General features: G+C 45.9%; 1 protein-coding gene across 4 annotated transcripts in view; it reads right to left on the bottom strand.

The window, feature by feature from the left end:
• ASAP1 (ArfGAP with SH3 domain, ankyrin repeat and PH domain 1) overlaps positions 1–27,805 on the bottom strand; it is a 339,744-nt gene that overhangs the window by 257,081 nt on the left and 54,858 nt on the right. For 2 of the 4 annotated variants that reach the window (XM_019973810.2, XM_019973812.2), the window contains exon 3: positions 6,211–6,337. The exons of 1 other annotated variant lie outside the window; for it this stretch is intronic. In XM_019973810.2, coding sequence (XP_019829369.2) covers positions 6,211–6,337 — 127 coding nt within the window. Of the gene's footprint in view, positions 1–6,210; positions 6,338–6,720; positions 6,755–27,805 lie in introns of those variants that run through there. One more of the 4 variants, XM_070802436.1, reaches the window with a different exon arrangement.

Raw genomic sequence — 27,805 nt, 5'->3', positions numbered from 1 at the left:
GGACCTTCTGTCCACAGAATTTTCCAGGCAAGAATACTGGAGTGGGTTCCCCTTTCCTTCTCCAGGGGATCTTCCCAACCCAGGGATCTAAGCCGTGCCTCTTGTGTCTCCTGCATTGGCAGGCGTATTCTTTACAGCTGAGCCATCTGGGAAGCCTGCACTGAGGTTTATTCATATGTAAAAGAACAATAAAAATGCTATCAGACAGGGGTTTTATTAGACGGTAAAAATGTTTCTTCATATATGTATTAAAAAGGCAAACAGCATTAGCTTAGACTAGTTCACTAACAGGTTTGAGCACTGTTTTAGAAAGAGCGTCAGTTCTGTTACAGAAAGGAAGTAGCCTTCTCTCTTTGCTTCTGCAGGCAAATGTATTCTTCATTCACTGGCCTTATCTGGGTAAGTCCAGAGAAAACTCACCCCAGGTACCTCTGCACTGAGGGTGGAGCCACAGAGCCCAGAATTCTGCACGGGACAGTGGCTTCAGGAGACTTGCTCACCTTTCGTTATTTCATCTTCAAGAGTTCAGGGACAAAGAAAGCACATTTTCTTGAACTTAAGCAATGCACAGGACCAGTCTTGGTTTTATCTAAACCTTTCCTGAGACTTATTTTTCTTTAAGATCACAACTGATCTTATCTGCCTCCTGAGAAACCTGTATGCAGGTCAAGAAGCAACAGTAAGAACCAGACATGGAACAACACACTGGTTCCATATTGGGAACGGAGTACATCAAGGCTGTACATTATCACCCCGCTGGTTTAACTTCTATGCAGAGTACATCATGAGAAACGACGGGTTGGATGAAGCACAAGTTGAAATCAAGATTGCCAGGAGAAGTATCAATAACCTCAGATATGGCACCCCACTCCAGTACTCTTGCCTGGAAAATCCCATGGATGGAGGAGCGTGATAGGCTGCAGTCCATGGGGTCGCTAAGAGTCGGACATGACTGAGCAACTTCACTTTCACTTTTCACTTTCATGCACAGGAGAAGGAAATGGCAACCCACTCCAGTGTTCTTGCCTGGAGAATCCCAGGGCCAGGGGAGCCTGGTGGGCTGCCGTCTATGGGGTCGCACAGAGTTGGACACGACTGAAGCGACTTAGCAGCAGCATGCAAATGATACCATTCTAATGGTTGAAACTGAAGAGGAGCTAAACAGCCTCTTGATGAGGGTGAAAGAGGAGAGTGAAAAAGCTGACGTGAAACTCAACATTAATAAAAACTAAGCAAGATCATGGCATCCAGTCCCATTACTACATGGCAAATAGAAGGGGGGAAAGTGGAAGTGAGGGTTATTTTCTTGGACACCAAAATCACTGCAGACAGTGACTGCAGCTATGAAATTAAAAGATGCTTGCTCCTTGGAAGGAAAGCTATGACAAACCTAAACAGCATATTAAAAAGCAGAGACATCACTTTGCTGATGAAGGTCTGTCTAGTCAAAGCTATGATTATTTTCCAGTAGTCATGTATGGATGTGAAAGTTGGACCAAAAAGAAGGCTGAGTGCTAAAGAGTTGATGTTTTGTGCTGGAGAAGACTCTACAAAGTCCCCTGGACAGCAAGGAGATCAAACCAGTCAGTCCTAAAGGAAATCAATCCTGAACATTCACTGGAGGGGCTGATGTTGAAGCTAAAGCTCCAATACTCTGGCCACCTGATGTGAAGAGCTGACTCACTGGAAAAGACCTTGATGCTGGATATGATTGAGGGCAGGAGAAGAAGAGGACAGCAGAGGATGAGATGGTTAGATTGCATCACTGACTCAACAGACATGAATGTGAGCAAACTCCAGGAGACAGTGAAGAACAGGGGAGCCTGCTGTGCTGCAGTCCACAGGGTTGCAAAGAGTCAGGCATGACTTAGCGACTGAACAACAGCAACCACATGAAGAACTCCTTGGAACCTGAATGTGAAGATAAACCAAACCACCTAGAAACTTACGCACCTGATTCATGGTACCAAAATGAGAACAGACAATAAGAGTGAAGCCTCCTACACTTCTACAAAACACTAACCACTGAAGTACGTCTGTAGACATTTAGAATATCTATTTTAAGTCTTAACTATTTAAGGGCTTCCTAACTCCACTTAGGGGCTACCCAGGGGGCACCAGTGGTGAAGAACCCGCCTGCCAATGCAGGAGAGGCAGGTTCGATCCCTGGACTGGGAAAATTCCCTGGAGGAGGGCGTGGCAGTCCACTCCAGTATTCTTGCCTGGAGAACCCCACGGACAGAGGAGCCTGACGGAGGAGTCCATAGTGTTGAAAAGAGTCAGACATGACTGAAGCAACTGAGCTGCAGTAGAGTTCATCGTTAACACCACTTACTTACTAGCCATCTGATCTTGGAGACAAATCACTTCATCTCGCTAGGCCTCAGTTTTCTTCCCTATAAAATGGGGCTAACAATTGTTCCTCCTCCATAAAGCCTGTGTAAGGGTGGAGTGTCCTCAGGCATGCCGTGTGCCTTCGAAGTCCTGGTACCAAGCAGCTAGCTGCTTAATGAATGGGCAGAGCTTGCCTCCTCCATCATCACCAAAGATAAAAGTGCTGGGCCAACACTACTGAATCAATAACTGAGCTGACCTTCACATATCATACTGGACTCTCCCTTTCAGCCAACACTATGTATGCACCAATCTAAGCCTCTAAATGAAGAGCCTCTTCTTTTGTCTCCCTCGATGGTGCTTGCTCCCTTCCTGGGAAAGCTCAGCCTTCTCCTACTCATTTACTCATAATTTCCAAACGGTCACGAGTAAAATGGCACACGTCAGTGTGCTTTGGTTGCTGAATAAGCAAAACACTGGCTTTTTGCTTGGAAAACACTCACACACCAGCATGAAACCTTGGCAGTCCATCCACTCTTGCCTCTCAAAAGCAGCCACTCATTCTGTGCCAGCCCCACCATGACTTCCAGAATCATGGGGGACCCTTTGCCCCCAAAGTTGAAGCCTGGAAGTAAATTCTTTTCTTTTTTTTAACCACATATGTCTGACCCAGTTCCTAAAGTGCTCATCAGTGATAGGTTAAAATAAAAGCAGCAACATCTGCAAAGCACAGAACTCTTTGCCAAGAGGACAAACCAAAAGGGAGAGTGTGGGTTAATTTGGGGTTCCAAATTAGGAGATCTAACACAATTTTTTACGTGACATTTAGGCATGCTACTTTGGAATTCAAAGAGCAAAACAGTCCATAAATAAATAGGGAGACAATTGCTAGAACTAGAAAAATATTTTTTAAAAAATTCCAAGCTGCCCAAATTAATTCCTATTCCTGAGTTTCCACATCACCAAAAAAGTACCCAAAATTTCTCTTCCTAAGAATAACCACAAGATAACCCAAACAGCAGTCTTCAAGTTTCCACCTATTTCACTTGTGAAGCCTATGCCAACAAGAATTTGTGGTTTGCCCCAAAACTTTTCCTTATATTTTGAGGGTAATAACCTTAAGCCCCATACTTTTTTGAGAACTGAATGCTGATCCACGTAAGATATTTATAAATGTACCTCCTTCATACATATAAGCTTTAGAGGGGTGGAATTAAAAGTTCAACTGTGGTAGTTATCTATGAATTAAGAAACTAAAGGGCATATTGCACATTTAGGCTAAAGGCAATCACTCTGAATCCAACCTCATGGAATTCAGTTCGAGAGTTAAAAGAAGGACTTCCCTGGTGGTCCAGTGGTTAAGAATCCGCCTGCCAACACAGGGAACACAGGTTCAATCCCTGGTCCAGGAGGAGCCCACATGCCATGGAGCAACTAAGCCCAAGTGTCACAATTGCCGAAGCCTGAGCACTCTAGAGCCCGTGCTCCACAACAAGAGAAGCCACACAATACAGTAGCCTTCATTCGCCGTAAGTAAGAAAGCCTGTTCACAGCCAAAAATAAATAATAATAAAATAAATTAAAAAAAATTTTTTTAAAGAGTTAAACGATGGAGACTGGGGACAACGACTTCTTGGCTAAGATTGTACTAAAGTCAGAAAAAAGTTACAAAATTATTGTGCCACTCTTGATGAAACAATCACTACTGAATTTTTGAGAACCTGAGTATTACCAACGTACTTTAACATGACACTTTTGAACTTCTAGCCTGGTTCCAATTCCTTCTCAAGTTCATAGGTGACCAGGTTGGTAATAGGACTGGGTCTGTTTTTTTACCCAACCTTGCAAAACAGCATGACCCACCAAAAAATACATCAGCTGCATTTGCTTTTAAATTTAGTAATCTCAAACAAAGATCCAGAGCAGCTGCATATAATTTACAAACACTGTGTGGCCACCAGTGTGGCCACATAGTATGGACACATACCCCCACAAACAGCAACACCAACTATATACTTACCCTTATCACACCCCACACAAACAGAATACAGTAACATTATCTGCATGTGCAGAAAGGAAAAGTGAACATAATTGACAGCTCCATCAGCAGGCCCTGAAGGACTTATCTAGAAGGAAAATAGCCCCTCAGTCTAAGCAATGTCACATCCTTTAGAGGCATATACAGTAGGTACAGAAAAAGGATGCAAAGTGCTGCCATATCAGCATGTTTCAATTCATCACAATTAAGTGAAGGACAGACTGGTCATAGGGTTGAATGCCTGGCAAGTCCACTTAATCCCAGACACCAAGCATTGGGCTGGTTCAACAGACAAGACCACAGAAACAAAACCACAACAAAGAAAAGAGTCATTTACCTCTGGCTTTCAAACAAACCTAGTTAGATAGTGCTTCTCCAACTGAATTTCAAAATTCAGTTCAATAACCCAACATTAACTTCAGAGAGAATCCAGAAGCAAGCTCAACTGGCATAAAATATTCAGACTCATTTGCAGCATCAGGTCGGCAAAACAGGACCCAGCACTAGCAGAAAGCTCTCCCCTCCTAAAATGTAGGACCCCAGTGCTTCTGAATACACGGATAGTTCTGCGTGTAACCTGGCCCAGAAACAAGCATCACAGCCTGCATCAAGAGTAGTCTGCTCACAGAAGCCCAAGCTTCTTAGTATTACAGAGGAGGAGCCGAGGGGGGAGCTTAGATTAGAAAGAGCTCCCCAAACCTCAAATAAACCAACCACAGAAGAATCCACCCAGGGAAAACGATCTGCCTTCCTAACTTCCTCCAGTGCTATCTTTTTTTGGGTTGAGAAGGGAGTGGCACTTTATGGCACTTACATATGGGGCAGAGTTCCAGGGCAAATATCCCGTTTTTGAGGAGGTTCAGAGGCTTCCCAGCTCCCAGGCTTGCAGATTCCTCCTTATGTACCCACTCGGCCCTATCACTAATGCACCTAAAATTTTAAAGGAAATTGCTAAGCTTTTGACGCTGTCGGAGGCACCCACAAGCTTTCCCTGGAGACCTAGATAAGAGGAGCGATTCTTTCTGCATCTCAGGCCTCCCTTCTTCCTGTCTGGCCAGGTCCTTGCGGCAGCATCGGCCTCGGGGCTCCATTCACAGCTTATGAGTGCCCTGCGGGCAGGTCCTGCTGGCGCAGCAGCCTGACTCTACCAAACCAGCCGCCCAGGGGAGCCGGGTGGGGACCAGTCTGCAGAGATAGCTCTTTCCACCCAGGGCTTGAGGACGAGAGAGGAGGAGAAATCCCGGGGTGGAGGCAGTCCCGGCCAGAGTTCCCTCTCATTCCTCTGGGGTTTTTCCACCAGTCCTAGCCGATGCAGCCCAGCCTGCCTGGCCAAGCCCGGCCATGGAGAGGTGCATTAACTGACCATCTCCCAGTCCCTTGCTGGTGACCTTGGCCACGTTGCTTTGCCTCCCTCTGCCCTCAGAGGCCTGACACCATCTACTTGGCGGGTTACGAGAGGGTCAGGGTGATGTGGAAAGCGCCCAGAAGGGCTCAAGCCAGGGAGAGGACTTCCCTCTTCTTAGGGCTGTCCACAGCCTGTTCAATCCTCTCCCCACCTCCAGCCTCGGGGCGGGGAGCTGGGGGTGGGGGGGAGAAACGGAGCTGGGGGCTGCACATCCGATGTCCCCCGTCCATCACCTGGCCGCGGGGTGGGCTGGAGGGGGTCCCGCAGGGGGGTGTGGCTCCCCCAGGCCCCATACATCCCCTTCCTCCCCGGTTCGGAAATCGACGCAATCCAACGGCGAAGCAGCGGCCGCGAGCGGAGGCAGCGAGGCGTCCCGGCGAGCGGGCCGGGGTCCCCGAAGGGCTGCGCGCGGAGGTCACCGGCCCCGACCTACCTCCTCCAGCAGCGTGACGGTGTTCCTGCAGTTGTGCAGCCGCGTAGTGAAGCTGGACGTGGTGGGCGAGTTGTAGTCCTCGGTGGTCTCGGCGATGAACTCGGAGACGGAGATCTGGTCCGGCATCCTGCCGGGGAAGGGGGCGAGACACAAGCGAGGGCGGGGGGTGAGTCACGGCGCAGGCTCCCGGGGCCGCGGGCCGGCCGGCGGCTCATGAACGCCCCCCGCGCGCAGCCCGCCACCCGCCGCCCGGCTTGGCGCGGCTGCGACCCCGGCGGCAGCGGGAGAAAGCTCTGGCGGGCGAGAAAGGAGGCGGCGGCGGCCCCGATCAGCGATCGGCACGGGGCCCTTCAAACTCCGAGCGGCGCGCGAGGCTGGGGGCTCTCGGCGACCCGCCTCCCTCTGCTCATGCCCGGCCACGGGGGAGGGGACCCGGCGCGGCGCTTCGCGGGGGACGGGGGGGGCGCCCGGGGCCGGGCAAGTCGCGGCGGGCCGGCGCTGCCTGCTCACACGCTCTGACAGGCGGCAGCGCGGACACCGACTGACTGAGCACACGCTCCCGCGGGCGGGCGGGCGGCGGGCGGGCGGCGCTGCCGCGACGGTCACGGGGACAAACAAGGAAGTGCTCTGCGCACGCGCCGTCGACCCCCTCCCCGCGGGGCCCGGCCCCGCCCACGCCGCCCCGCCCCGCCCACGCCACCGGCCCCACCCACGCCGGCCCCCAGCCCCGCCCCGGACCTCCCCCACCCACTCGCCGCCCCCGCCATCCCCGGCCAGATCCCCCCAAGCCCCGCGCGCGGCGCTCTGACTGGGTACCCCCGACAGGCAGCCCGGGCCGCGCGGTTCTCGGGGCGGCGGGTGCCCGCATCCCCCGGGCCGCCCCCGGAGCGGTTACTTGGGCGAGCTCGTTACGCGAGCGTTTCGCAAGAAGGGGGGCTAAAAAAATAAAAAGTTGTGCGCGTTCTTTTTTAGCCCCGTGTGGGAGCAGGAAGCGAAGCCGGAGAGCCGCCTCCGGCTGCGCGGGCCGCGGGCCCGGCGAGAGGGGAGCGCGGCGGCGGCCTCCGGGGCCCGGCTTGTAGCTTGCCCGCCCGCTGGCTCCGGCTCCTCACTCCCTTAGCAGGGCTCTCACGAGCCCCCGAAAGGTTTTGTGCCGTTTGCTGAAGCCGCTCAAGTGCTAAGTGAAGATATTGAAAGGGTTTTCTTCCCCCCCCCCCCCACCCACAATTTTCTAATCTTTCATTTACACTGGTTTTTGTTGTTGTTTTTAACCCGAAGGACAGAGGAGGGGAAGGGGTGTAAAAGGCATTTCCCGAGGTGCAAATGGTGTACAATGCTAAGTAGATGCCAAATTTCAGCGGAAAAATTACCAACAGATTGCTCATTCCTCGGCCCTGGCAGATGGCTATTTTGCTCAATCTACTTAGCCCAAAGAATCCATTTAATTTCTCACCATTGATTGCGGATCAAATTGGTTTAAAAAAAAACAAACAAACTAGGCCCTTAGGAAGCGCCTGACGATTGGCTCCTATAATTGGAGCCAACTGGGGCCGGCTCATAAAGTCCCAAATTCACCAACCTGGGCAGAAGGCTAGCCCCCGGGCCTCCTCTGGGATTGAGTTCTGCGATCTTGTACGGTTATCTGTCCTCTGGTCCTTCCCTAAACCACAACAGAATGCCCACTGGCAGGGAGGGATATTGGACCCGGGAGTGATTGTCAAAGGAGAACTGCATCTTCTCGCTCACCGCTGACAACTATTTACTAACGCCCTGCTCCTGCCGCTGGAGATTCCTAAACAGACAATGCCTCTACTCTTCCATCAACAGTAGTAAGGGAAACAGACAAGCAATATACATGTAATATAAAGTGAAGTACATACAGAGTAAAACAAGTGATGCAGGAGCTATGGTTTGAGGAATGAGCAGAGAAAACCTCCTTGACAAAGTGACATCTAGAGCAGAAGAGAGAATGAAGGGACTTCCCTGGAGGACCAAGACATCCCCGCTCCAGTGCAGGGGACCTGGGTTTCATACCAGGTCAGGGAACTAGATCCGTATGGCGCAAACAAAAGAGTTCCTGGGACACAGCTAAAAAGATGTTGCAGTGGCAACAAAGATCAAAGGTCCTGTGTGCTGTAACTAAGATCTGATGCAGCCAAATAATAAAAAGAAGAAAAGAGAATGAGGGGCTGCCTCTGCAGGTATCCTGGTGGCTATGGGATCTTGGCCTTCAGTTGCCTCCCATGAAGATGAAAGAAGAGGGCGCCAGCCCCATGGTAAATGATAACAGATGACAAGGTGCTCTGTTCACCGGAGAGCCATTGTACAAGTTCAAGGTGTTTTGTCTGCCTGTGCTGGCTGTCCTGAACCTGCACTGTGTCTCTGGGGAAGCACTCATTAATGTCAGAAAGGCAAGCATTGCAGCTAACGAAGAGGAAGGCCTTGGTAAGGCAGCATACAGGAATAAAGACTCTGCTCTGGCAAAGTGTTGAGACATCAGCTTTGAGAGGCATCCTAAAAAACAAAGAAACAAACAGGTACATACTTTCTCCTCCTTCTACATTAAAAGTCTGCATTGGGACACACCAAAGTTGAGGTTTTGGGGAAACTGCCAGATGGCATTTAAGACCCGCACCCAGAGGGCACTTGTTCACATGCTGTTACTGACAGAATATGAGATACCAGAAAAAACCCTACCTCTTTTCCCTTATACTAACTGGGTCATTCTGCATGGAGCAAATATGGCCACACTAGCTTGTGTTCATTAGTGTGAGGCTCCAAGAGCCTCAAGAAACCCCATGTTTATCCCCATGCAGCAGCTGAGACTCTAACACCCAGCATTTAGCCTTCCAACCACTCCAAGAAGGCCATCCTCTAGGCTGGAAATCAATTGAGACTCTGATTTTGCCTTATTTCCACTTTTCTCTCTCTTCCAAGTTGTCATCGAATACCTGTCATCCCTGCTGGGCTGGTAGCTCCTTCTATCCCATATGTATGGCTTAGAGCAAACACTTGATAAATATGAGCTGTTATTAAAAAGCCTGGAGTCAGTGAATAATTGCCTCAATTCCAGGAGGCCTGGATTCCAGAGCTTTCTCTCCTAATAACTGATGCTGTCAGCTTGGGCCTTAGTGCCCTCACTTGGATAACATAAAGGGATGCATATGTCAAAATGACCACAGAGATACTTCCCAGCTGGAGCTGAGTCTGTGACTGCCCTCAGCTCTACAGATGCAAGGAATAAAGATTATTACAACAAGCTAAGCTAACTGCGATGGTAAACAACGGGGATTGCTTTCTTGATGGAATTCACCAGAGTCCAAACTGCTGCCAATTGTTGTTTCAGTTTCATTTGAAGATTATGTTATATATCTGCTCCTCCTCCCCGTCTCCCCTAGCCAAGAAAGGAATATGTGAACAATGAGATATTGTGCCCAGGTAAGTATATACCTCCTTAGACTGGTATGCAATTAGAATTTCAAAGGTTCACACCTCCATCCACCATTCCTAGGGTTCATGAGCCATAATCCTTTTAAAATTTGAAACCATGCCCCAGTGCAAACCATCTGCACCTCTCATTTTCCCAAAACACCCTGAAAACCATTCCTGGCTATCTTCTACGTATAGAGTCTGATGCAAGCAAAACTTAAACACTAGATTTCTTTGTGCAGAGCTGCTCAGAAATATTTGTTATTTAATTACTAAGTCGTGTCCAACTGTTTTGCAACCCCATGGACTGTAGCCCACTAGGCTCCTCTGTCCATGGGATTTGCCAGGCAAGAATACTGGAGTGGGTTGCCAATTCTTTCTCCAGGGGATCTTCCCAACCCAGGGATTGAACTCATGTCTCCTGCATTGGCAGGCAGATTCTTTACCACTGAGCCACCAGGGAAGCCCGCTCAGAAATACACATCATCCTTTCTGGAGCCAGGAAAAACACACACACTTACTCGTGCACACCAGTTTTGTCTAAAGCATGCATCATCTCTTTGGTCATCAACATCACCCCCATCCGATGCTGTTCTGCACCCCTGCACTCCTCAAGCCTGTTTGTTACTCTGAGTACTGCTGACAAGATAAGAATGGTCCTTACAGAATGCTTTTCTTCCCCTTGAAAAATGGGGATAAAAATAGTGGTGGCTTATTCTCCCGGTCAGCAAGGGCACTAGTGACCCCACAGGCATCAGGGAATTGGCTGAATTAGATTCCCAGTTGCAGGCTTCACTCATCTATCTGCCTAACAACCAAGGTGGTGCATTTGCAAGATAGCTGACAATGTACCAAGGGTGGGAGAGTGCGGAGGAAGTGTGAGGTCCTTTCTGGGCACAAGAAACCAGGAACTTTCCTGCTGGTGCAGTTATTAAGACACAGAGCTTCCATTGCTGGGGACACGGGTTTGATCCCTGGTCAGGGAACTAAGATCCCACATGCTGCACACAGCCAAAAAAATAGAAGGGGGAAAAAAGAAACCAAGAAGAGCTATCGGTGCTCTGATTCACATGCCTAGAAAGTGGCCCAGGCTGACAGGATGGAATTAGAGCATTCATCAAAGGCTCCCAGCGCCTTCATGGGGCAGGGCCATGGGATAGTGTGGGAAGAGAATATGCTTTGTGTTACTTGGATCTGGGTTTGAATCTCCACTTTGTCACTTATAATAATGCATTGTTGTCTCATCTGTGAAATTAGTATAGTAATAAAATGACTATGTTACAGGTTGTTAAGTGAAATAAATTGAGAAGCTGTGGATAAAGCAGTTGATGCATAGCGAATTATCAACCAATGTCAATTCCCTTTGAATTCCATTTTTATGTCAAGTATGACCATGAATACATCTCTTTTCTTTCCAGGACTCAGACCTCTCCCTAAATTAGTCACCTGGTGGAGGAAAGAAGAGAAGGAAGGGGAAGCTGCACAGTAATTCCCAAAGTCTGGGATCTCAGATTTGGGGATCGTCTTTAGAACTTTGCTTATTCTTGTAAGTATCCCTTGTGAGGTCAGATCCATCAACGATGGATTTTGGAAGTAAAGAAACAGTATCTAGAGTCAAACAGAATGAATACTAATGGGGATCAGAAGAGAGCTAAGGCCATAAAAGCCTGGTTTTCATGAAACACAGTTCCTGTTCAGTTCAGTTGCTCAGTCGTGTCTTTGCAACTAAATTGCAGCACACCAGGCCTCCCTGTCCATCACCATCTCCCAGAGTTCACTCAAACTCACGCCCATCGAGTCGATGATGCCATCCAGCCGTCTCATCCTCTGTCGTCCCCTTCTCCTCCTGCCCCCAATCCCTCCCAGCATCAGAGTCTTTTCCAATGAGTCAACTCTTCCCATGAGGTGGCCAAAGTACTGGAATTTCAGCTTTAGCATCATTCCTTCCAAAGAATACCCAGGGCTGATCTCCTTTAGAATGGACTGGTTGGATCTCCTTGCAGTCCAAGGGACTCTCAAGAGTCTTCTCCAACACCACAGTTCAAAAGCATCAATTTTTCGGCGCTCAGCCTTCTTCACAGTCCAACTCTCACATCCATACATGACCACTGGAAAAACCATAGCCTTGACTAGACGGTAAAGAAGGATATTCTAACCAAGGCAACTTCTAGAGGATAGAATAGGCATTTGTTTCATAAGAGCATGAGTTATAGGATGATTCTCATGAGAAAGATTTGGCCTCACATCTCTACCATGTAGCAGCTATTAGATCTCGTTGAAGTAATTCACTTCTCTGAGTCTCAGTTTTCACATCTGCAAATTGGGGGCAATGTTAGTAACTATGTCTTAGTTCTCTGAGGATGTCATAAGCTATGTCATATAAGGTGCTTAGCAGGGTCTGAGGGATCATAAGTAGATGATACTTCTCAGGTATTATGGGAATATTGAAAGCTTGATCTGGAGATAAAAATTCGGATATTCCTTCCCCCCTAAAATTTACTGAAACCTACAATGTACCTGACGCCTTGCCAAGTATTGCATTTTGGACACAAATATCCTTCTTTAAACTTCATGACAACTTCAAAAGGTAGGTATGATTATCTTTTTTTTTTTTAATAAAGATTTTTTAATATGGATAATTTTTAAAGTCTTTATTGAATTTCTTACAATACTGCTTATTTATGCTTTGGTTTTTGGCCTTGAGGCATGTAAGATCGCAGCCCCTCTTTTTCCCCTTTTCCTCCCCCACCAGGAATCGAACCTGCATTGGAGAGTTAAGTCTTAACCATTGGACTTCCAGGGAAGTCCCAAGTATGATTATCTTAAACTTACTGGAGAGAAACCCGAGGCTAGTGAGGTGTGCAAGAGTACTTTCTGAGCTTTTGTTCTGAGCCAGGCACTGCCCTGGTTATATAGGCAGTGTCTGAATTCATCCACGTAACAGTTCTGATTCATCCACGTAACAGTTCTGATGTGGGAGTATTACAATAATGGAAACCAAGGGACTTCCCTGGCGGTCCAGTGGTTAAGACTCCGTGCTTCCAATGCATCAAACTTGGATTTGATCCCTGGTTGGGGGAACTAAGATCCCACATGCCATAGGGCGTGGCCGGGGGAAAAAAAAAAAAAAAAGACCCATTAATGGAAACCAAAACACAATGAGATCTCACTGCAAGTTCATGTCCCAGCGCCCAGGAGATGAAATCCTGGGCTTTTTCTACTGCCTGCAAAAATCAAGTTCTCAACAATAATTCACAGAGTACTGCTCCATTAGATGTCCTTCTCATCAATCAAAATAAGTATTGTTTGTTCCTTATTTCACCTGATAACTTACGTATTTGTTTTCTATCATCTTAACAAAGTGCTAGAAGAAAGGAAAGCGGTGGGCGGGGGATGGGGCTGGGGGAACAGGAAGAGGGAAAGATGCGCTGGATTCCACGTGTTTCTACCATCGGGCTCACGTTGCCATATTCGACCTCAGCAGCAGACTGCTTCACTCACGTGCCTTGTATGAGTGCTTCCCAAGTACACTTATATTTTCTCAAGTAAGAAACAAACCAAAAAAAGCCTATTCTAGTCTCCAGTGAACTTAATGTAAATACTCCAAGTAAAAACCACTAGAGTGTTCCCAGTGAGTAAGGAGGAGAACATGGATTGTTTGAAGACAATCAACTACTCTCTATTCTACCCCCAACCCCGCTTCCCTGGCTATTTTTTTGGTCAAGGGTAGGAAGAAGAGTCAGGTAGAGTGCTGGGGACCCAGAAGACTCAAAATCCTGGTGGATATATCAACTGAAAGGACTCAGGAATGTATTTCTGTTCTGTCCTGTAAAGGAATACTAATAACATCAACTAGTAAATACTGGGCTTGTTATATGCCCTGCACGATTCTGCACTGCTGCAGGCATACCCTCATTTCATACTCAACAGCCACCACATAGAGCAGGCACTGGTATTATCCGCATTTACCTGGGAGGAACCTGGAGCTTAGAGGTCACCTTGACAAGTAGAGGAGACTGATTGGTCTGATTTCACAGCCCGTGTGATTAGTCTCCTGACGATGGGTCCACAGCCCTTGGGTGCTCTTCTGTTAGAGCCTGTGTGTCATCTTTTTTCCTCCAGGGGAACTTGTTACAAGCCCAACTCAAAGGCAAAGTAATGGCTGGAGTGGAGTTGTTGTTGTTCAGTCGATGAATCGTGTCAGGCTCTTTGAGACCCCCATGGACTGCAGCACGCCAGGCTTCCCTGTCCTTCACTATCTCCCAGAGTTTTCTCAAACTCATGTCCATTGAGTCAGTGATGCCATCCAACCATCTCATCCTCTGTCGCCCCCTTCCCCTCCTGCCCTCAAATTTTCCCAGCATCAGGGTCTTTTCCAATGAGTCAGCTCTTCGCATCAGGTGGCCAAAGTATTGCAGTTTCAGCATGAATGAATATTCCAATGAATATTCAGGGCTGATTTCCAAGTGGAGAGCACTCCCATTGCTCCATTACTGCAGTTGGAATTAATCTTCACAGGGATATTTACAATACAGCCTCCCTTTATTTACCTATATATACATATAATTTTCAAAGAAGGCAATGGCACCCCACTCCAGTACTCTTGCCTGGAAAATCCCATGGAAGGAGGAGCCTGGAAGGCTGCAGTCCATGGGGTCGCTGAGGGTTGGACATGACTGAGCAACTTCACTTTCACTTTTCACTTTCATGCATTGGAGAAGGAAATGGCAACCCACTCCAGTGTTCTTGCCTGGAGAATCCCAGGGATGGGGGAGCCTGGTGGGCTGCCGTCTATGGGGTCGCACAGAGTCAGACATGACTAAAGTGACTTAGCAGCAGCAGCACATATAATTTTATTCATATATATATAATTCTATTTATCTTTGGCTGTGCTGGGTCTTTGTTGCTACACACAGGCTTTCTCTAGTTGCAGAGGCTACTCTCTACTTGTGGCATACAGGCTTAGTTGCTCTGAGGCACGTGGGATCTTCCCAGACTGGGGATCGAACCCATGACCCCTGCACTGGCAGGCAGATTCTTATCCACTGAGCCACTAGGGAATTCCACAATACAGCCTCTCTCTTACTTTGTATGAAGACTGTCGGCACCATTGGGAAGGACCTAAGTACTCCCTTCATGTGGAGAGATGAGAACTTCCCCAGTGACAAACAGCTCTGCTAGTGGCAGGGCGCAGCTCAGAATTTGGTCTTCCTAATCTGCAGCCATGAAATTAAAAGACGCTTACTCCTTGGAAGGAAAGTTATGTCCAACCTGGATAGCATATTCAAAAGCAGAGACATTACTGTGCCAACAAAGGTTCATCTAGTCAAGGCTATGGTTTTTCCAGTGGTCATGTATGGATGTGAGAGTTGGACTGTGAAGAAGGCTGAGTGCCGAAGAATTGATGCTTTTGAACTGTGGTGTTGGAGAAGACTCTTGAGAGTCCCTTGGACTGCAAGGAGATCCAACCAGTCCAATCTGAAGGAGATCAGCCCTGGGATTTCTTTGGAAGGAATGATGCTAAAGCTGAAATTCCAGTACTTTGGCCACCTCATGGGAAGAGTTGACTCATTGGAAAAGACTCTGATGCTGAGAGGGATTAGGGGCAGGAGGAGAAGGGGACGACAGAGGATGAGACGGCTGGATGGCATCACTGACTCGATGGACGTGAGTTTGAGTGAACTCTGGGAGACGGTGATGGACAGGGAGGCATGGCGTGCTGTGATTCATGCGGTCGCAAAGAGTCAGACATGACTGAGCGACTGAACTGAACTGAACTGAATGAGTTTCCTGCATGGCAGAACTCCCAGACTCTCCATCCCTTGGAGGAAGGGGGGTGGTACATGGTATCCTTCTTGGTATTACCCATGTCCCTGAAGACCTATGGGAGGGACAAGAGATTCCTAGAGCCCCAGGCTTGGCATTTTATAAGCACCATCTCCTGAAATCTCCCTCAATGGCCTAGTGAGGGGCCATGCTATCTGTTGAGAACTCAGATACGTGCACAATCTCCTTAAGGACTACAGTTAATAAACAGCGAATCGCTATTCACAGCTGGTCTGAATCCAAACCCTGCAGGCTTTTTCTTCCCCACAGAAGGCGCTGCCTCGTACATGTTCCCTGTGGGCCCCCGATAAACACGTTTTGGATTGAGCTGGCTTTTTTTTATGAGCTGCTGCTGCTAAGTTGCTTCAGTCGTGTCCGACTCTGTGCGACCCCATAGACAGCAGCCCACCAGGCTCCCCCGTCCCTGGGATTCTCCAGGCAAGAACACTGGAGTGGGTTGCCATTTCCTTCCCCAATGCATGAAAGTGAAAAGTGAAAATGAAGTTGCTCAGTCGTGTCCGACCCTCAGCGACCCCATGGACTGCAGCCTTCCAGGCTCCTCCATCCATGGGATTTTCCAGGCAAGAGTACTGGAGTGGGGTGCCATTGCCTTCTCCGTTTTTATGAGCTACATGTTTCCTAATATAAGTAAAACAACATTCAGTGAAGAAAAATGGTGGTGTTATATGGGGTTCCTAAAAACTTGCCACCTATAGGAGCGAGGGATTTTAAACCTTAGTTTGTTTCTGAAAAAGAAATCATCACCTGAAAAAAGAGAAACACTTAGAAAACCTTCAGGTCTCTTGTCTTTTTTTTTCTGATGCATTTGTGTTAGTTCAGTTAGGTGGCTCACACTTACTCATGCCCACTTCTGTGCTATCTCAAGGCTGACAACATGTCTTTTTTTTTATGATCCTTTTTCACAGCACCGTTTTCCAAATATTTCTATTTCTCCAACAAGACTGTGAGGTCCTTGAGACTCGAGGGTTTTCCATTTGCTGTTACAGTCTCAGTGACCCAGGTGCTCAAGAGATGCTTCTTGAACAGATGGAAGGAAGAATGAATGGATGAATATTTACGATGGGGGAGGGGTGTGAGAGGAATTGGGAGAGCAGCAACTGGAATGAGGAATCCTGGTTCTTAAGAGTTTCTCCATGTATATTATCATATGTGAAATAGATGGCCAGTCCAGGTTCGATGCATGAGACAGGGTGCTCAGGGCCGGTGCACTGGGATGATCCTGAGGGATGGGGTGGGGAGGGAGGTGGGAGGGGGGGGGGGTTCAGGATGGGGGACACATGTACACCCATGGTGGATTCATGTTAATGTATGGCGAAAACCACTACAATATTGTAAAGTAATTAGCCTACAATTAAAATAAATAAAAAGAGTGGATACAAAAAAAAAGTTTCTGACATCATCATAAAGCTACCAGAGTTGGAAAGAATTTCAGGCATAATATAGTTACCAACCCTTTCATTTTTCAGATGAGGAAACAGATTCTTCAGTGGTTAAATGAATTTGCTCAGTATCTCCTGGCAGAATTGTGGGGAATTCTGAGATCCCAGGTATCCTGGTTCCCAAGGGTTGCTCCACTCTTCCACCTTACATTTCAAGGAAGGGTTTAAAAGACCTTGCCTTAAGAAAAAATATGTGAAACTGCCATTTAAGAATGGATTATGATGGTCTTTGCGTCAGTGTCAAGGAATGCCTGTAGACATTTCAGATGAGATCAGATCAGTCGCTCAGTCGTGTCCGACTCTTTTCGACCCCATGAATCGAGGCACGCCAGGCCTCCCTGTCCATCACCAACTCCCGGAGTTCACTCAGACTCACGTCCGTCGAGTTGGTAATGCCATCCAGCCATCTCATCCTCTGTCGTCCCCTTCTCCTCCTGCCCCCAATCCCTCCTAGCATCAGAGTCTTTTCCAATGAGTCAACTCTTCACATGAGGTGGCCAAAGTACTGGAATTTCAGCTTTAGCATCATTCCTTCCAAAGAAATCCCAGGGATGATCTCCTTCAGAATGGACTGGTTGGATCTCCTTGCAGTCCAAGGGACTCTCAAGAGTCTTCTCCAACACCACAGTTCAAAAGCATCAATTCTTCGGCACTCAGCCTTCTTCACAGTCCAACTCTCACATCCATACATGATCATAGGAAAAACCATAGCCTTGACTAGATGGACCTTTGTTGGCATAGTAATGTCTCTGCTTTTGAATATGCTATCTAGGTTGGTCATAACTTTCCTTCCAAGAAGTAAGCATCTTTTAATTTCATGGCTGCAGTCACCATCTGCAGTGATTTTGGAGCCCAGAAAAATAAAGTCTGACACTGTTTCCACTGTTTCCCCATCTATTTCCCATGAAGTAATGGGACCAAATGCCATGATCTTCATTTTCTGAATGTTGAGCTTTAAGCCAACTTTTTCACTCTCCACTTTCACTTTCATCAAGAGGCTTTTTAGTTCCTCTTCACTTTCTGCCATAAGGATGGTGTCATCTGTATATCTGAGGTTATTGATAGAAAGTGCTGCACTCAGTATGCCAGCAAATTTGGAAAACTCAGCAGTGGCCACAGGACTGGAAAAGGTCAGTTTTCATTCCAATCCCAAAGAAAGGCAATGCCAAAGAATGCTCAAACTACCGCACAATTGCACTCATCTCACACTCCAGTAAAATAATGCTCAAAATTCTCCAAGCCAGGCTTCAGCAATATGTGAACCGTGAACTTCCTGATGTTCAAGCTGGTTTTAGAAAAGGCAGAGGAACCAGAGATCAAATTGCAACATCCTCTGGATCATGGAAAAAGCAAGAGAGTTCCAGAAAAGCATCTATTTCTGCTTTATTGACTATGCCAAAGCCTTTGACTGTGTGGATCACAAAAAACTGTGGAAAGTTCTTCAAGAGATGGGAATACCAGACCACCTGACCTGCCTCTTGAGAAACCTGTATGCAGGTCAGGAAGCAACAGTTAGAACTGGACATGGAACAACAAACTGGTTCCAAATAGGAAAAGGAGTTCATCAAGGCTGTATATTGTCACTCTGTTTATTTAACTTCTATGCAGAGTACATCATGAGAAACGCTGGACTGGAAGAAACACAAGCTGTAGACATTTGCCTACCATTTAAAACTTCTAAAATTCTAACTACATAAAATTTGGCATAAGATTACTTAACTAACACTCCTAATTTTGAGCAAGGAGGCTGTGAGTACAGTCGAAGACTGGAGTGATACCCACCCCCTTTCATCACTGTCTTGCTTCTTTCTCTTCTTTCTTGCTCTCCAAAAACTAAGCTAGAAACTTGACAGCAATCAAGAACCTTCTAAGTCCGCCCCTCCCACCCCTGTGCCCTAGTCGCTGAGTTGTGTCTGACTCTTTGCAACCCTGTGGACTGTAACCCACCAGGCTCCTCTGTCCATGGGATTCTCCAGGCAACAATGCTGGAGTGAGTTACGATTTCCTTTCTTAATCGACCCTTTTTAAAAGGTTAGAAGTCACAAGAGATAAGGAGATGTTTCAGTGACCAGAACACTGGGAGTCAAGTGTTGTTTTAGTAAACAACGTTCCCCTTGCCCAACCCAGGGCAGCCCTATAGGATGATCCCAGGGTAAGTGAGGTTTCTCCTCCCAAACCCACTTTACTCTCTGGGACTGACTCATTCCTTGTGGGACATTTTCAGAGATAAGACCATTGTCCCTGAGTCCCCGAGGACATTCCTCAAAGGATGCAGAAGTATTTAGGTTGGAACCCATTGGTTCAATTCCATTTGCAGTTACTGAGCAGCACTAATAATCCTTCCAGAGGTTAAGAATGTGTGAATTGGATTCAGATTGCCTGGGTTCAAATCCCAGCCCTGCCACTTAATAGGGATGGTTAACCATAGGGCTACCTAATATCAGCTACTTAATGTGGTTTCAAAGGAAGATGTCCTTTAAAAGGTGATCTCTCTCTCTCTTCTAAGGCTGTTGTGAGATATAAATGAGATAATCTATGTAAGATGTATTGGTACACAGTAAATGATATTTGTCTTTGAAACAGGTCCTATGCTAGACTCTTGAGGGGCCAAAAGTACACATAAGATATAGCCCCTGTGCTCACATGTAGGCAGAGATACAGGTCTGCAGCACAACTGCCAAAATGCTCAAAGAACTCAAACAGGAAATACATGTGTCTTTCAGCTATGTGACCTGTGCATGTGGAGTCCAAAAAAAGGTCCTTTCATGTTTCTCTGATTTGCCCAAAACCCGGTTAGAACCACTGTTAGGAGCGGCTTTTCAAAGCTGCCTGTCATCTGAAACACTACTCAAGAAGAAGCATTTGATAAATGACAGCTGTTTGCAACTGTAGCACTGAGAGAGAACATGGCATTGCCAGAGAGGCCAGCCTCCCTTCCTCAGCCAAATCAGCTCATCTCCTTTGGTCTCACTTCCCAGGAACCCAGGGCAGACGCTCTCTGAGGTCCTAGGGCAATAACATCCTACAATTTGATGAATTCTTTTCTTATATCAGTGTTGTAACCAACCCCAAACACCAGCTCTGCCTCAAGATCTACTTGTAAGCCAAGAACAGTCTGGAGGTCATTACTTCTGGTTGGGGGCCTCTGTTATGAGCACCCTATATTATATGAATCTATCACAGTACTCAGTTGTTGCTTTTCAAAAATATGATTTCACCTGCAATGTATTTGAACCCACATAACAATGAGCTGTATTATAACAGAATTTTCCTGTAATTTTGTCAAATGTAGGGCATCGCTCTATTTGAAAAAAGAAAATTGCCCACCCACTGCAGAGTTTTCTTCCTAGCACATGCTATTTGGTTAACGTCTTTCTCAAATATGAACATTCCAAATCACACTAGGGGCTCTAATTTAAAAAAAAAAAAAAAATCCAAAAAACTCTACAATTGCTGGCTAAGTTTCTGACACAAATATCTAGCTTCTGTTACCTGTATTTTGTGTATTGTTTTTGAAAAATTAGTCTCTTTGCTCAGGTCTTAGAGACTTAGAGGTATTATACAAACTAATTTATAAAATTGCTATGTGTAAGTGGACAGCAGAGAATTCACTGTTGATTAGATGTGGAGATGATTATTTTCAATTATCTTTTGTGAGTCAACTGACTTTTTCCCTGTTCTTTGGATTTGGGAATTAACCTTCATTTAACCCCAAGAAATTTATGCATCTTGAACTCTGCAGTTCCATACAGACCTTGAGGAACACTGCCTATAATTTTTGTCTGCCCTGCACATCCTCATAACTCCGCATGATTCTCCAGACACTGGCATGCTTGTGTTGCCATATTCCCAACCAAAGGGCTGGACCCAGCTGTCCAGAATATCTCAGAGTTCTGAGCATAGCATCGATGTGTATTCTGATAGGCATTACGCTCAAGCAGGGTCAGTCAGGGAGCATATGAAAGTCTGATATGGAAGCTAGAGGCAAGAAAAATGTGCCTTTTCTCCAGGTCTAGCTCAAAGGATTTAGGAAGCCTTTAGTTACTGATGACTATCTTTGCCAGGGCTTCCCAGGTGGCGCTAGTTGTAAAGAATCCACCTGCCAATGCAGGAGACAAGAGACGCAGGTTAGATCCCTGGGTCGGGAAGATCCCCTGGAGGAGGGCATGGCAACCCCCTCCAGTATTCTTGCCTGGAGAATCCCATGGACAGAGGAGCCTGGCAGGCTACAGTTCATAGAGGAGCAAAGAGTCGAACGCAGCTGAAGTGACTTAACACACATGCACCTTTGCACACATAAGAGAGCTTGCCTAAGAATGATGCTAACCAAAGATGGCAAGAGATGGAAGGAAGGAGGAGGGGGAGAGAGAAGAGCCTGGTGAGATCACTTGAATCAGTGGACCCCAGAATCTCTCCTATGCCTGCTGCCAGTCCTGGACTTTCCAGGTATGTGAGCAGCTACAGTTTTTCCAGTAGTTATGTATGGCTGTGAGAGTTGGACTAGAAAGAAAGCTGAGCCCCAAAGAATTGATACTTTTGAACTGTGGTGATGGAGAAGACTTGAGAGTCCCTTGGACTGCAAGGAGATCCAACCAGTCCATCCTAAAGGAAATCAGTCCTGAATATTCATTGGGAGGACCGATGCTGAAGCTGAAACTCCAATACTTTGGCCACTTGATGCGAAGAACTGACTCATTTGAAAAGACCCTGATTCTGGGAAAGATTGAAGGTGGGAGGAGAAGGGGAAAACAGAGGATGAGATGAGAGAATGGCATCATTGACTCGATGGACATGGGTTTGGGTGGACTCCAGGAGTTGGTGATGGACAGGGAGGCCTGGTGTGCTGCAGTTCATGGGGTCACAAAGAGTCAGACATGACTGAGAGACTGAACTGACCTGAACTGATACTTCTTTTTTTCAGCCTAAGTTGGTCTGAGATGGGTTTCTACCAATAAAACCAAAAGAGCTCTGGTAGTCTTTTCCTGGTTTCCAGTACCACCTTCACAGTTAGTAGATGTGTTACCCTGGGAAGCTCTTCACTGCCTCAGAGCCTCAGCTTCCTCATCTGTAAAATGGGGATACTGATATCCACTTCAAAAGACTATTAAAAAGAACAAATTAGGTAATACACATGAATCTGCCTGCAATGCAGGAGACTCAGTTCAATCCCTTAGACGGGAAGATCCCTTGGAGAAAGGAAAGACTATCCACTTCAGTATTCTTGGAGCCTTGCAGGCTACCATCCATGGGATCGCAAAGAGCTGGACACGACTGAGTGACTAGCTCTTACTTACTTACATAACAGAATGGGAGAAAATACTTGCAAGTCATATATCTGATAAGAGTCTAGTATCCAAAATATATAAAGTCTAAAAAAAATTTTGGCTGCACTGAGTCTTTATTGCGTTGCAAGGGCTTTCTTTATTTGCAGCACATGGGCTTAGTTGCCCCACACCATGTGGCATCTTAGATCCCCCACCAGGGTCGAACCTGCATCCCCTGCACTGGAAGACAGATTCTTAACCACTGAAACACCAGGGAAGTTCCCCCAAATATATACACTCTTAAAGTTCAACAGTGAAAAGACAGATAACTAATTTTTAAATGGGCAAAGGACTCAAATGAACATTTCTCCAAAAAAGATATAAAAATGGATAATATACACATGAAAAAGATGCTCAGTATCTCTCGTCATTGGGGAAATGCAAATCAAAACCACAATGAGATACCATTTCACAGCCACTAGGTGTGGCTCTTAAAAAAAAAAAAAGCTGGAAGGTAACAAGAGTTGGAGAGGACGTGGAGAAATTGGAACCCTCATACACTGTCAGCCATTAAAAGGTGGCTGAGACCGTGAAGAATCTGCTTGCAGTGCGGGAGACCTGAGTTCGACATACATTGTTAGTGGGAACGTAAAATATCTTTGGGGAACAACCTGGCAGTTCCTCGAAAGGTTAAACATAGTGTGACCACCACCACCACCGTATGACCAGCCAGTCCCAATCTTCAGTATATATCAAAGAGGAATGAAAATGCACGTTCATGCAAAGACTTACATCTGTCACAGCAGCATCAGTCATAATAGTCAAACAGTGGAAACAACCTAAATTTCCAACAGATAACTGGGTAAACAAATTGTGGTACATTCATGCAATGGGATATTACTCAGCCACAAAAAGGGAAGAAAGTACTAATACTCATCCTACCACATGGATTAAACGTGAAAATACATTATGCTAAGTGAAAGACAGAAAGGATCACAATATTGATTTATATTCACAATATGATTCCATTTACACAAAATGTTCAGAACAGGCAAATCCATAGAAATAGAAAGCTTACTAATGGTTGCCAGCGTCTAGGGGAAGGGAAGAAGGAGTAACTCAGTGGATATAAGACTGGGGGAGTGATGAAAATGTTTTGGAGTTAGATCATGGTGAGGGTTATATAACTTTGTGAATACACTAAACCCACTGAATTGGACATTTTAAAAGGGTAAATTTTATGCTATGGCAATTTTTAAGATACTATGTTGATGCAGGAAGAAGGCACAACTTACTCACTTATAATAATAACAACTATAACCATTCAGTACCTACTATGTACAGGGCTTCCCAGGTGGCACAGGTGGTAAAGAATCCACTTGCCAATGCAGGAGATACAAGAGATGCGAGTTCAACCCCTGGGTCAGGAATATCTCCTGGAGGAGGAAATGGCAACCTACTCCAGAATCCTAGCCTGGAAAATTCCATGGACAGAGGAGCCTGGCAGCCTACAGTTCATGGGATTGCAAAGAGTCGGACATGACTGAGCATACACCCACACACATGTACAAGGCGATTTATGCAATGGTTTTGTTTAAATCTAATGACAACTCTAAAAAGTAGCTATTACTCTCCACGTGTTTCATGGGTAGGAAACTCAAAGAAGTGGTGCTGCAGCCAGTAAGTAGAGGAACTAAGGTTCAAACACAAGTCTGTGCGAATTCCAAGTTCAAGCTCTTTCCACTGCGTTCTTTATACAGACAGTACCCTGCTGGATGCGGCAGGGACTACCAGTTTTGTCACCTTATCCAGTCTCCCTTTCTTCAGTAACAGAGCCCCACTTGATTCAGGGGAGAAATATATTCAGCCAAAAGACTCATCTTTCAGCCTCCACTATAGCTGGTATGGTTGGCTGTGTGCCTAAATCTAACCAGTAAGATGTAAGCTGAAGTACTATGTAGGCCTTTGAGGAAATGCTTTGAAAGGAGTTACTTCTGCTAGAGGAGGACCCCTACTATCCTACCCCTCTTTTTCCATACTGCTGCCTGGGATGCAGATGTGATGACTGACACTCCAGCAGCCATTCTGAATCATGAGATAATATGCTAGGGATGGTTAAACCAGTGAGACAGAATCAGGTTGGGTGCCTGATAATCATGGAGGTACACCATCTGTCTTTGGACTATCTCCAGGCTTCTTTTGTCTCGGAGAAAGAGGTGGGGGGACCCTAATTGCTAATATTATTTGTATTTTTATTCACATGCAGCTGAAATATAATCTGAGCTTATATACTGAACCTGTGAACACACTTAACCAACTAAGAATGTACAAAAACAGCTAAGCTCAGAAGTGGTCAAATTTGAAACAATCTACCAGAGTCATTTTGTCCTGTATATTAAACTCTATATTCAGAGGCATAGAGATTCTATTGAATTATTCTGAAGACAGGCACCAAGGCCTATTTTGTGGAATTATAGAATCAGTGAAGAGACCAGTCTCAATTTACCAAGTACAGGCATTACATATTACAAGTACTTAAATTCATCTCAGGAATTGCTTTAGAAACACAGCCACAGAGGAGCCAACAGGCTTCCACAGACTGGATTTCTGAAGAAGCAAATTTATTTACACAACCTTTGCACAATTTAGTTAAGAGAGAAGAGACAGAACAGATTCTAAACAGGAAATAAGATGATAAAGATCAAAGACTTCTTTGCTTTAAAATCAATGTTCTGCCCAGTCTTTCCAGAGCATTCATTTAAAATTCTAAAATTATTTTCCCTGCCAGGAAGACAAATGGTAGTGGTCTTTCACAGTTGACAAAGAATCACAGTTTTGCTGTTTATTTGTTTACAAAACACAGATGTGTTTTGTACCAGTCAATGTATTATTTGTAACCCAACAGCAGGTTGGTACAGTATTTTTGGGTCAAGAATGGGTTTTATTTGATTCTCCTTCCTTCTCATTAGGGTTCTTAAGAATTCAAACCACAATGACGCAAGTGCAGATAAAACATTTGGAGGAAGGAAAGATTTTTCCACACTGTTTTTTTTCTGTAGCTTAATATATCTGATTTTTTTTACACCCTACCAGCTAGAGCTGGTAACCCACATACTCTTGATGAGGGTAAAAAGTTTTGATTTTATTTTGTTATTTTGTATCATAGGCTATGTGTCTATGTGTGCAAGTAAGAAGAGACAGAATTCAGATTAAAATTTATTGCAATCCTTTCTCCAGATTGGGTGGGATTTTTTTTTTTTACCCTTTTTCCTCTTCTATGAGTATACATGTAGGGATTCCCTGGAGGTCCAGGGGTTTAGGGCTCTGAGCTTCCACTTCCGGGTTTCAGGTTTGATCCCTGGCTTCAGCAATACGTGAACCATGAACTTCCTGATGTTCAAGCTGGTTTTAGAAAAGGCAGAGGAACCAGAGATCAAATTGCCAACATCTGCTGGATCATGGAAAAAGCAAGAGAGTTCCAGAAAAGCATCTATTTCTGCTTTATTGACTATGCCAAAGCCTTTGACTGTGTGGATCACAATAAACTGTGGAAAGTTCTTCAAGAGATGGGAATACCAGACCACCTGACCTGCCTCTTGAGAAATCTGTATGCAGGTCAGGAAGCAACAGTTAGAACTGGACATGGAACACCAGACTGGTTCCAAATAGGAAAAGAAGTACATCAAGGCTGTATATTGTCACCCTGCTTATTTAACTTAAATGCAGAGTACATCATGAGAAATGCTGGACTGAAAGAAACACAAGCTGGAATTAAGATTGCCGAGAGAAATATCAATAACCTCAGATATGTAGACGACACCACTCTTATGGCAGAAAGTGAAGAGGAACTAAAAAGCCTCTTGATGAAAATGAAAGAGGAGAGTGAAAAAGTTGGCTTAAAGCTCAACATTCAGAAAACAAAGATCATGGCACCCGGTCCCATCACTTCATGGGAAATAGACAGGGAAACAGTGGAAACAGTGTCAGACTTTATTTTTGGGGGCTCCAAAATCACTGCAGATGGTGACTGCAGCCATGAAATTAAAAGACGCTTACTCCTTGAAAGGAAAGTTATGACCAACCTAGATAGCATATTCAAAAGCAGAGACATTACTTTGCCAACAAAGGTCCGTCTAGTCAAGGCTATGGTTTTTCCTGTGGTCATGTATGGATGTGAGAGTTGGACTGTGAAGAAGGCTGAGCGCTGAAGAATTGATGCTTTTGAACTGTGGTGTTGGAGAAGACTCTTGAGAGTCCCTTGGACTGCAAGGAGATCCAACCAGTCCATCCTAAAGGAGATCAGTCCTGGGTGTTCTTTGGAAGGACTGATACTAAAGCTGAAACTCCAATACTTTGGCCACCTCATGGGAAGAGTTGACTCATTGGAAAAGACTCTGATGCTGGGAGGGATTGGGGGCAGGAGGAGAAGGGGATGACAGGATGAGATGGCTGGATGGCATCACCGACTCGATGGACATGAGTTTGAGTGAACTCCGGGAGTTGGTGATGGACAGGGAGGCCTGGCGTGCTGCGATTCATGGGGTCGCAAAGAGTCGGACATGACTGAGCGACTGAACTGAACTGAACTGAGGGGAACTAAGATCCTTTAAGCTGAGTAGTGCAGCCAAAAAAAAAAAAAAAATAAGAGTGTACATGTATGCATGTGAACACACACACACCATCTCTTCTAGAACACAGGCATCATGAAATAAAGTACACGGATTCCCCAGAGAGCCAAATTCATTTCCACAAAGTCCATGAACCAAAATTCATGCTTTTTCATCACAGGAATACCCCTACCCCCATTCCACAGCTCTCACTTCACCCTGTGTCTCTCACTTTACACTCAATTCCTACAGGTTTGGTGAGCTGGTTCCTAAGCCCTCAGCAAACTGAAGGCAGCAATTATGCTGGAAAAAGTGAGAAGGGACTACAAAGACGAAAAAAAAAAAAAAACTGTAGAAATTTGCCAGCATTCACCCCCACCAGAAAGAAATTCTAAAGACATGTGCTTGCTAATGAGGGCACACCATTCCGCTCAACCGACGCCAACCTCAATAAGAGGTGATATTCAAAATGATGAACCTTTGCAATCAAGAGGTTTGAGACATGATGCTATAGTCTAGGCAGCATGCCAGGTGCGGGTCTTTTAGGAGGGTTTTCAATCAGACCAGCAAAAATGACATAAAACAAAACGTATTCGGTGCTCAAAGGCTTTGCAGAAAATGCCAGTTCCTCAAGGGAAGTATCACGGCCAATGTGAACACAGATTAGGAGTCAAAAGACGTGAGATCAAATCCTGGCACTGTTGTATACAAGCTTGTAGGGCACTGTGCAGAAGACTCAAACTTCCTCATCCCTACAATGGGGTTAAAGACAGCAACATCTAAGGTGGCTGCAAATTTAAATAAGCTCCAAATTACCGGTTTCAGCTACAGGCCTTCTCTGGTGGGCACTTAGGGTCAACAGGTAGAAGAGACGGGGGCCAGTGTCAGGGAGGCGTTCTGATTACTGACTAGAATCCAGTCTCAGGGCTCTCATCCCTTGCATTCTGTGGTCCTCAGGCTGTACTGTACTTTCCCTGGTTAACATTCTGTTGGCCCCTATAGGAAGGACCAC

This window comes from Bos indicus, chromosome 14, assembly GCF_029378745.1.
Source record: "Bos indicus isolate NIAB-ARS_2022 breed Sahiwal x Tharparkar chromosome 14, NIAB-ARS_B.indTharparkar_mat_pri_1.0, whole genome shotgun sequence".
Taxonomy (NCBI): domain Eukaryota; kingdom Metazoa; phylum Chordata; class Mammalia; order Artiodactyla; family Bovidae; genus Bos; species Bos indicus.
This window is presented reverse-complemented; position numbering and strand designations above follow the sequence as displayed.